At 39.6% G+C, this 11758-nt stretch overlaps 1 protein-coding gene across 1 annotated transcript; it reads right to left on the reverse strand.

Moving 5' to 3' along the window:
* Window positions 1-1082: 1082 nt before the first annotated feature.
* LOC106672061 lies at window positions 1083-6928 on the reverse strand. The gene is made up of 6 exons (XM_014403166.2): window positions 6656-6928; window positions 6302-6406; window positions 5997-6220; window positions 2072-2161; window positions 1714-2011; window positions 1083-1329 (listed from the first exon to the last, which is right to left on the reverse strand). The coding sequence occupies exons 2-6, from the start codon at window positions 6396-6398 to the stop codon at window positions 1184-1186; spliced, it is 855 nt and encodes a 284-aa protein (XP_014258652.1). The 5' UTR covers window positions 6399-6406; window positions 6656-6928; the 3' UTR covers window positions 1083-1183.
* Between the last annotated feature and the right edge of the window lie 4830 nt (window positions 6929-11758).

Raw genomic sequence — 11758 nt, forward strand, 5'->3', positions numbered from 1 at the left:
AATAGAACCAAACGAAATCGTTTTTGTATGGTTTTAATACTTGTAGATGGACTCCAATTTTGTTTTTTAAGTTTACTCATAAACCTTTAAACAAAATTGTATTGGGCTAAAGAATCAACAATACCAATTAAAAAGTTAATAATTGAAAGTAGAAATAAGAATAAAGAGAATCAAAGGCTCAGGTAAGATTGGTTTGTTATCCTACGAAGATAGTCCCCGATTTTGGACGTTTAGACCCAAGCCAAATGCTATAAACACAAAACTTGCGTCAGTAATAATTACTAATAACTAATACTTCAATAATAAAATTCATAAAACTACAAATTAAATTAACAAATAAACCGAAACGACCAAGTTGTAGGTTTTTGATTAGGGGTGTTAGTTTAGTCGTTGATATAGTGCTCATAGCTAAGGCCAAGGTCCCGCGTTCGAATCCGACGGCCCGCATTCAAAATCGACGAACTTTAAAATGGGCTTTTTAGCATTTTTTTTACAAATTCAATACAAATACAAATTACAATGAGGGTTCATATAACCTCGTAGTTGAAATGCCCTCGAATAATAATAAAAATAAATAAATAAAAGGTTTTTGATCAAACGCAGTCATTTTGGCAGTGTAGACCCCCCCCCCCACCAAATACCATACCCAGCTTTGTCAATTAATTAATTAAATAAAAAATTGTATTTCATGCCGATTACATTTAAAAATTAACTGGAAATTTTCGATTCGTTTGGTGTTTATTTATCTCATTCCAAGACGCAAAACAAAACCATAAATGGGTGGATAATCATTTATCCATGTTCGTCAAACTTTAAGTTTTATGACAAGAGAGAAATAATAAAAAAATTGTTTGTCCAAAGCTCAAATGGAACATAATTATTTTAAAATGAAGTGGCCGGGAAGCTTGTACAGTTTAATGAGGAAATGTTTAAATAAATTAGAACATAATTATATTTATGGCAATAATTTACTATCCTCTAGTATAAAAAATTAAAAAGATCTACTTAAAATTAAATATTATTTTAAGAGTGTTTTTGTTTTCTGTACAGCGATTATTTTTGAAAAATTCCATTTAGTTTTGACATTTCATTAAATAAATTTAAATTAAATATATTAATTTTTTAATTTATTTTGAATAACGATTAGATTGTTTAGATAACGTCGCAACACGACCACTGGGCCCTACACCCTTCCCCTGAAGTTCGAGGATGAATCGAGGGGCGGCCCCGTGAAGACTAACTCCCGGAGTTTATGCCTATCCGGCTTCGGGACTCTGTCCTTTGTCGTCCTGGAGATCGTCTGGGTGCCGGAATCTACGAGTGTCGCACCTAAAAATCAAAACGGGTTTAATTAGAACAAAGTAAAATTACCACGCACAAAATAAACGGAATAAGCTTTTCTGCTGGGCGAGCTTTCACGGGCGAAGGTATCTTAGATGGAATTCATTACTCAAAGGAATATCTTGTGGATTTATGAGTCTTTATGGGGGGAACAATTTTCCTTTATGTATTTATATACGTCAGAGAAATTAAGTGAGAAACCGATTTTGATATCCACCTAGTCACTAAAGTCACTGAAACATCAAAGGTGTATGGTGTTTCTTAATTTTCATATAGAACAAGTCCTCATATGACGTGATGGTGATCGTTACTTTACGAATCCAACATGTACCAGGTGTTCTCAGATTTTCCAAAGGAAAAAAGGTTTCTCACCTGATCTGCTAACTGGGCGGTGCGAAGGTGTCCACGGCCCGACGAGGCTCACGGAACGGGTCAGATGCCTCTTTTTCTCCAGTGTCTTCTGCCTTGGGCTGGGTATGTCTCGGACGCGGGGCGCATGAAGATAGATGAGGCTGTCGTACCGGGAGGGTTCGGCGTCCGTCGCGTCGTCTGTCGTCGAGACGTCGACCCCGCTCTGGTGGCGTCCTCGGCGGCGTTCCGTCGTCAGATACCGCCGGGATTCCGCGTCCGATTCACCGAAGTAACGCAGGTTCTTGCGTTCAGGATCGTCCTAAAAGCTCTGGATGTTAGTCTAACGTCAATTGGAGGTGGGATCATGTTTCACAATTACCCTATCCGTCCTCTTCGACCTCTCCAACGACCTGAACCAAGAGTTTTTCGAATCGGGAGCCGAATCCCTTCTCCTTCCGCGGTCGTATTCCTAAAAGAAAAGGAAATTAAACACAAATGATCTTATAAGCAAGAAGTTGATCCTTCAACACCTTTTTATTCTTACGTTTTCTTGTCTTACAGTTATTGTTGCAGTACATATTAGATGCCAAAGTATTTCAGACCAGAATTGTCATAAGGATTGAAGGTAGTGGCATGTCATGTCCCTGATCAATAGCTTTTGACAGAAAAAAGCATTTCGACATTGGGGGGGGGGGAAGTCAAGTCTACTGGAACAACGATTCCATTCTCCAAAGAATCTAAATATCTAGAAGTCACACTAGTCCAGTGGCTTACATGTAATCCACATCTACTTGGAACTACCCAAACAGCCGACATTGCCTGGGGGAGGTGTGTTAAAAGGATGGAGCCGTAACCCCAAAATGACCCTATGGCTCTACACTTGTGTCATAAGATCAATGCCACATGACATATGGGTCGTGGTGTAGTCAAGAATTTGCAGGCTAAGGCGCTGAGGTAAATGGCACTTAAAGACAAGCTTGCCTTAGTGTTACTGGAGCCATGAATACTACGCCAACTGAGGCCTTGGAGGTCTTGTTAAACGTTCCAATCCTCCATATTCCGAAAGAGAAGCCGGAGCATCTGCAAGGTTAGGCCATGTTAACGAACAATGGAAACTGAGGAAGGAGTTACTAGCATATGCCATACTAGACATGCCAATCAATGCTACAGCTCCAAAATATAGCTTCACCAACAAGTATACCAGAAAAGGAAGAAATGGCCAAAGGAATACCTCTGAAGGCAAAATCCTACTGGTAGTGACGGCTCAAAAACTGGTAGAGGCAAGGGAGCTGGAGTCCTCGGGATGAATCCGAAGACCGAATTGACTTGAAACTTATGTTAATACGCTACAGTTTTCCAGTATGAAATCGTAGCAATTCAACACTGCGCCAGGGAATGAAAAATAGCAAAGAACTCATTCCAGACAGATAGCCGTTTTCTATGAGAAGTCTGGAGGCCTTAGCAACATGCGAAAACCGTATGAAATTGTATGGAACCCCTGGCTGAAGTCAGTAACACAAATGATCTGATACTGGCAGGGTCCAGGGCATGCGGGTGCAATGAGAAAGTGGACATGTTGGCCCAAAAACGAGCCAATACGAATTCTCTAGGCACTGAACCCTATTGTGGCCTAGCACCATACCACACCAAAATGGATCTATAATGACTTCAAAACCTGGTGGAACAAACCCCAGGCAAAAGGCACGCGAAGAGATTCGTAGAATGGCCATTCGCAAGACTACTTCCTGACAGAGCACTTTCGTCTTAGAAGGCACATGCACCGGATGGTAGCACAAACAAAAGAAACACCGTGCAGATACAGCCAGGAAGAGAAAGGCGACTACAGAATACGTTTCATGTTTTTTTTTGACGGTTTGTGTAGGTATAGATTCGTGCAACTAGAAGAGGAAGAGCCGGAAAGATGATCATACACTATGAAGCCTCTAAGCAAGGCTATGGAGGTTGATTAACAACCTGAAGCTGGTTAGTGTAACATGAAAGGAAAACAATAGATCAACTCAGGTGGACGTGCAGAAGGCCTTGTGGCCGCCTCTTTTATTTATACCCTAATGAGAGTCGTCGCGGTAGGTCAGGGTGTTTCTTTTGATAAAGTCGTGTTAATCGAGTTATATGTTAACATAGTGGTCGTTTTATGTTTGGAACTCGGCACAAGCATAACCGTGTGTTATTTCGTAAACTCTTTTGATATTTGATAGTACGTTTTAGTTGCTTGACAAAAGAAAGAAAAGATATAGGTTAAGAAAGGCAGGAGCAAAAAGATGGCCGAAGAGAATTAAATTTCACAAAAGTATTTCCAAGAGGCACTTAAAAACAAAAACAAAGAAAAACAAACAACTCGGCTCTTTTCTATGTTTCAACTAACAACATATCAATAAGTAACACGTAAAGCATTCGAAAACCTATGAATTTCCTTCCTAAGCAGTTTGACATGTTTGGCACATGGACATCTCGCAGATCGTTCACGTACAGTCGTTCCGTCGATCACATCATAAATAATGTAGTTAGACGGCCTTTAATCCTTGACTTACTGCATATTAGTATGGTTTTGTCGACCTGTTTATTCTTACACATTTTTCAAACTTACAAAAGGACGCGACTGACATAAAAGCACACAGCCAACCAATGAAGATACTACGCGTCTGATAACCAGCAAGAACAGGCAGGCGAGGATGATTCGAACCACCACAACATAAATTTAGAACAAAGAGCAAAACCACTATTGTCAGTCTCTTCCCCAGTAGAGTTGTACCAAGGTTTGTGCGCGATGGTTAAAAAGTTAAATTCAACGTACATAACTTTTTTAACCTAAAAACAGACGATTTCTCTCAATCCTTAGGAATTGAGGAATACAAATTATTTTTTTGAGGTCTGCCTTGTGTCATGAACTTGCCTGGTCCGCTTATTCTCGTTGTTTTTCTCTTTAAGACTTCAGATGTGATCCGGAAAAAAGGAAGGTACTGTAAAAAGGACATACATATATGGAAACAACCATACTTTGAATCGCATTCGTCAGGACGATCAGAAACCACCAAACTAAACTCATCATCATCCATAGCGCTACAACTCATCACTGGGTCCTGGCTGCCTCAAACTTACTAGTACATATACATTTTTGAACAGCTAAATATTCATTTTAAAATGTAATCAACCCTTATAATGAAAATGTTATTAAAGTGATAAAGATTTTTCAATTGTCTTGATTCAAATTAATCACGGACGATTTTTCTTAACTTCAAAATGAAAAAGTGTCTGATGTGGTGAATCATATGATCCATGGATGGCCTTTATGAATATCATTTCGTATGCAGGTTTATATTGTTCACATACCGCTTTGAACAGATCACAGACCGTTTTGAAAGGTCGTGGTCCATTTCTATTGATACTTAGGCGCCGATACACGAATTTCTCAGTTGAAATTTGGATGCATAACTTAGAAATGACTAAGTTGGATATTTGGGCTATATGATTCGGTAGGTACTTTACGCTTTTTTTATTTTTCAAGACGTCTTAATGTGAATATAATTAGCAGGATATTAGTGAAGAGTAAAATGAAGGATTTGAAAGGGCACTCCTTGTGTATTGCATAAAATGTTGAACAGTGTTACAATTGTTATTGGACATGTTAACTACCTCTTCTGAGACGTCCAAATTGGCGTTGGTTACAGATCAATGGGAAGATTTCCATTTGCGTTTGAATCATCAAATTGATTCTATACGTCTGTCAAACTTCAACGTCGCGTTTAAAGAAGGTAGATGGTGAATTGCCGGAAGCGTTGCCAAGGAGGAAAAGGAGCGCCGGTCGCGCCCGCGGGTTCGAGACGAGAAATGATTCAGAAATTGCTTTTCGAACCCGAATCTTTTAAATCCGGGGCTCCGGGATCATTTAAAAGACAAAAGAACCGACGTATCGCCGCTGCAGGAGTCGAGAGGGTTCGACATCGTGCGTCCTTCGACCTGTCCCCCTGTGCGGAGGCCGACCTCACGCTTTTCTGGGTCAACGCCTTAAAAGGAAAACGAGACGCGAGAAACCCCCACATTTTTTCACTCTTCGTCGTCTCATGTCAAAAGCGCATTTAAAAACCCTGCACTTTAGGTTAAATCAAACTCAAAGTTAAAATTTACCTACTCTTCATGACAAAACTGTCATTCGATAAAAATCAAACATGGACATCCTTCTCATACATCAAAAATGTGTAAAATTGTCATTATATACTAACAAAACAAGATTCATGAAGTCTATTCAAAAGACATTAACAATTGACTTTAAAAGTTTTTTGCTTCACCTCTCCTTTGTATTCCTTGTATCTAGTTCGTACGTCGTCGTTGGGCTTCTTGTTGATCGTGAAGAACTGCTTTATCTTTTTGGTGATCGAGTCCTTCTGGGCTGGAGGTGCACCATGTTCCGAGGGATCCTCGCGCCTCGGTCTGTCCTCCGTGCCGTCCGCTCTTCCTCTCGACCTCATCTCCGATTCGGGTTTCTCTTCGATCTTCGCAAGCCTCTTGTTGCCTGTAAAACAGAAGACAAAAAAAAAGAAGAAAAAAGATGGTAACGAGTCGAATTTGAATCTTAGGGCGAATCCGAACTGACCGTATCTCTTGACGTGGACGTCTCTGTTGAAACTGACGGCCCTGCCCGGCCTGAGATCACTCGTGCGGGAATGTGATCTCCTTATATCAATTGACATCTCATTCCCTACAAACATAAAAGCATATTTGACCAAATGAAACATAACAGCAAGAAGTACAATGCAAATAAATGAACTTGTATAATCACATTTAGATAAATATCTTGCATGTATGTTCTATCCAAAAAATAGATCTTACATCGCAATATATTATATTGAAAGCAGTGCAAACCGGTCAAATAGTAATCGTAGGTATATGGAATTATAAGAAATGTGACAGCTAAGAGTAGGAAACTAGAAACAAAGGAAAAACCGACCTTCGTGTAAAGCAGACTTGACAGCTAAAATGCCAGATTTGGTCAGGAGAGACGGACAACCTTCGTGGGCGCAGGTGTTATAGAAAATCGTCTGATCTTTGTCGTAAATTCGTTTTTGTTCCAAAGCGGTTTTCCCTCTGGCTCGAGGAGCCAGGAAAAATTGTTTTCAGTCGGAAAAAAGCCCCACTGCCTGCCTTGTTTTCCTCTTTCGATACACCTCGGCCCTATCCAGGTTCGGTCCTCGTTGGCGACTGTGCGTCCGGCAGCCCCACTCGAGTCTGCCCCCCCAGAAACCGGTTTTCTTCTTTTGAATCCTATCCTTTTTTCGCTCTTCTCCTTCCCGGGCGTCCCGCGCCCCGTGGGCGAGCCCGTTTTAAATCCTGGGTCGACGGGAAAACGGGAAATGCTTTCTTTACGACAGTGCTGAGGGCGAGTGACTGGCTTTTCCAAAAATAAAACTCACGTCAGACCCAATTGTCTTGACATAAACACCTACGCGAGTTCTACATAACATAACATACTTTCAGGGATAAAGACATAATTTTGAAAGCATAAGATATATTTGCCTTTTTGCAATAATCCCTTCTTTAAATCATATCCATGTTTTATTCACCTATTCAGCTTCTTAGTAGGAGTAGGCACAAAATGTTTTAAAATATAATACACTGATGGACAAATTGTATGCACCACTCAATTTAAATAGTTTAAAATTAAATCCATTATCTTTTCACATTAGAAATTAGGAGCTATCGTCCAAATAAACAGTAAATAATGGTTTCTTTACTTCCCTTATTTACTTTAGTACTGACTAATCCCATTTGCTCAAAAAGTACCATTATGCCCTTCCATTCTGATACGCCTGGAGATCGCTTTCAGTTAATCTTCTTCCTTTCTTGATTTTATTTGATATTCTTAAATTTCTTATTCTTAAACCTTCTCAATGGCTCCAGTTAGGTATTTGGTGAGTACGTCAGTGTCAGGGTCATAACATTATTAGAGGAAGTATAAAGCCAGCGCGAAGTCGCCAGGCATGTAAATCACTCTTCTTCTTATTGTAGAGGTTCTTAAGTAGGTTCTTCGGAGCTTCCGAGAAACAGGGCTTCACATTAGAAGGCCAGGACAGAGACGAACTAGGACTACAGACGAGAGAGAGGATAGATTCATCCGTCATCAGGCTCGACGAAACCGCAGCATTAGGGGAAATGAAATAAGAAATCTAATAAGACAAGTTGCGAAATTTTTCGATTTCCTCTAGGACTGTAAGAAGAAGGCTCTACGAAAATAATCTCAGGGCGGCCCGGCACTCGGCTCGCAGACCTCTTCTTACACATCTCAGAAAAATGGTCATGCTTCAATTAGCACGAAAACATATGAATTGGACGACATTGGAAGATAGGGAATGAGTTCGCTTTACAGATGAGGTGTGAGTTGGTCTCAAAGCTTCAGATGGGCGTAATTTCATATGGAGACCCTCAGGAGAAAGGTACGCCCCCATGTTTAGGTGGCATTCCTCGGTGGGTGATTGATGTTCTGGGATGGCACTTCCTTGTACGACCGCACCGAATTGTTTGTTGTGTGAGGAAGATCTCCAACATCACAAAGGTACTTACAAGACATAATCGAAGAACATGTAGTGCCATTTGGCCCACACCGGGGAAAGATTCTTGCTAATGCAGGATAATGCCAAGCCCCATAGAGCATGTATTGGATAACTACCTGATGAGGTTGGAATTGGGTGCTTGGTATGGCCAGCTCGAAGTCCAGATTTGACCAGAATCGAACACATTTGGGACCAACTTAAGCGACGAGTACAACGACGAATACCAAGTCCTAACACCCTAGAAGTATTGGTAACGACTGTTGTTGAAGAATGGGAAAGAATTCATCAGGTTTTTTCAGAAACCTCTTCCAAGGAATGCAAAGCCATTTAACGGACGTGATTCGGGCAGATGTCACATTAATTCCCGTAAAGTCTGCAGTGTCCTGTTAAGAATCCTGTTAGTGTCTACTAGAAGATTCTTGGAATGTTTATGGCCAATGTTTTCCACTGTTAACTCATTACCATTTTGTCTATTTATCTAATATACTCATTGATAGTGTGAATCCCTATGCTACAGAAAGGTTCAGGACCTAATGACGGTATAGCCTTTCCTTGCATGGGCATCCGTTCTCTCGTTGCCCTCTGCTCCCACATGTCCTGGTCTGAAACCTTCAGATCGGCGTGATTTCATACAGAGACCCCACAGGAGAAAGGTACACCCCATGTTGTGCAGTTCGTCAGGTGGCATTCCTCTGTGGGTCAATGGTGTTCTGGAAGTAGAGTTTCTTTGGAAGCCCACAGTAAAGATGTCGGAGGAAGATCTCTAACTTCACAGAGGTACTTAGAAGACATGATCAAAGATGTAGTGCCATTTGCCCAACACATCGGTGAGGGATTCTTGCTAATGCCGGTTAATGCCAGACCCCGTGGAGAACCTTTGTGGATGACTACTTGAATAGGGTGGGAATTGAGTGTTTGATGTTGCCAGCTCGAGTCCTGATTTGACCAGAATCGAACACATTTGGGACCAACTTAACCGTCGAGCAATACGACAAAACCCAGGTCCTATCACCCTAGAAGAGTTGGAAACGGCTGTTCTTGATGAATGTGAAAGAATTCCTCAAGATTTTATCAGAAACCAAGGAATGCAAAGGCAAATAACAAACGTCAGTCATGCAAAAGGTGGCATACTCGGTATTAAAGGGGATAAAAAATATCTATTTTAAAAATTTATTCTCTCTCTCTCTCTCTCTCTCTCTCTCTCTCTCTATATATATATATCTCTCTGTNTATATTGAAGAATTAAGATGGTAAGAAACATTTTATTTTTAAATGTCTTATGTTTTACAAACACCTATATTTGTATGCAAAATATGAATATGCCTAAATACATTAATATTTAAGGGTGGTTCATTAATTTTGTCCATAAGTGATAAGTGTTTACAAAATAATTATTATGAGCCAAAACATTTAACCCTTTTAACCCATTATTGCACGAACCAAGTCAACATACGTTCAAGACCTACAATAAAAAGAAAACATTTTCTTCTTGTTACTCAAGAGGTTTATACCCGGAAATTTCCGAAGAACAATTGTTATTTAATTTAGTTAAGTTGGTGATGGGAGTTGTTCTGCGGGTTGGTGAACACATGCTGAACCGGCACTGTGTCCGTTGGGTCTGGCAGTTGTCGGGTGATAATTTATTTTCATTAACTTATCATATTAGGTAGGGATAATTAAGAAGCTAAAATATGCAGCTGTAATTATTGAAATAAGTCGAAATTTAAACAATTATACAACAAGTACAGTGAAATTTTACCAGGTCTTGCAGTTCTTTCAAATAATTAAAATTGCGATTGTCAGGCAAAACCAGCGAGATTAGGCGGACAAGGATGATCGTTGAAGACATAGTCCTCGATTATTGCAAAATATAATATCGGGAATTCTATATTAAGTAATTTAAATCTTCACTGTTTATTATATAATTATCGAGCCGTTTTGAGTTATTCACACGATATAATTTACATATAAAGTTTTATTTATCATTATTGAAACTAGAGGAGTAAGGAACTAGTTTTTCCTTTTAATATCCTTGCCCTTTTTTATATAAATAAATGGATATTAATTTTTAATTGTGAGATTTCTCCTTTGCTTATTTTTTTAAATTTTTATTATGTAAATATAACAATATCGACAACATAAAGACAATCAAGGCCTTTTAGCCTTTTTAGCCTTTACCAAATTATCTCAAGTTTTTCTATCTCTTTTCCTCTCTACTGACCCAACTCTCAATACATCTACCTACACTCAGGAAAATAAATCTCCGAAGAAGTGGAATAGAAGCAAATCTTATTAAATAAAATAATAATAGGCTAAATTGACTGACAACACAACGTCTTGCAAGTGTAAACTTTAATCAACAATAAAAACCATATTGCATGTAATAGTATTCAATACGTAGAAATTAAACAACAACGTATATCGTTTTAAGCAAAATAGGACTCTCAACATACTATTTTTTATTTGTTTATTTACTGACACATCTAAATTGTATCTGTAGGTCCAGCCCTACCTTTCTTTACCGCTATTAACGGTTTTTCACAGATAGAACTAGTTTTTTTGTCATTAATCATTTTATTTATGGCAGTTTGGCTCCGAAAGACGACATAAACATCATTACCTTAAAGATGGTGCTGAATTGCAAAACTAAACTAAATAGATTAGGTATGTAGAATGAAGTCAGCCTCTGCTGGGTACCAGGACATGTAAAACAATGGGAGTAGATGGCAACGAAAGAACGGACACCCATGCAAGGAAAAGCCATACCGTTGATAAGGTCTTGAACTCTTCTGTAGCATAGGGATTCACACTATTAATGAGTATATTAGATAAATAGACAAAATGGTAATGAGTTAACAGTGGAAAACTTTGGCCATAAACATTCCAAGAATCTTCTAGCAAACACCAGAAGCAGGATAAAACTTCGGGTCTTAACAGGACACTGCTGACTTTACGGGAGTAATTCTTTCCCATTCTTCAACAACAGCCGTTACCAATACATCGGTGTGGGGCCAAATAGCACTACATGTTCTTCGATTATGTCTTGTAAGTACCTGTGTGATGTTGGAGATCTTCCTCACACAACAAACAATTCGGTGCGGGCGTACAAGGATGTGCCATCCCAGAACATCAATCACCCACCGAGGAATGCCACCTAAACATGGGGGCGTACCTTTCTCCTGAGGGTCTCCATATGAAATTACGCCCATCTGAAGCCTTGAGACCAACTCACACCTCATCTGTAAAGCGAATTCATTCCCTATCTTCCAATTCACATGTTTTCGTGCGAATTGCAGCCTGAGTATTTCCTGAGTGTTGTAAGAAGGTCTACGAGCCGAGTGCCGGGCCCTGAAGTTATTTTCACTGAGCCTTCTTCTTACAGGCTTCTTCCTGGAGGAAATCAAAACGTATCAAACTTGTTTTATCAGATTTCTTATCTCATGTCACTTAATGCTGCGGTTTTGATGACCGATGACGTATGAATCTATCGTCTCCCTCGTTTG

Source organism: Cimex lectularius, unplaced genomic scaffold, assembly GCF_000648675.2.
Source record: "Cimex lectularius strain Harlan isolate CLEC.00 unplaced genomic scaffold, Clec_2.1 scaffold170, whole genome shotgun sequence".
NCBI classification, from domain to species: Eukaryota; Metazoa; Arthropoda; class Insecta; order Hemiptera; family Cimicidae; genus Cimex; species Cimex lectularius.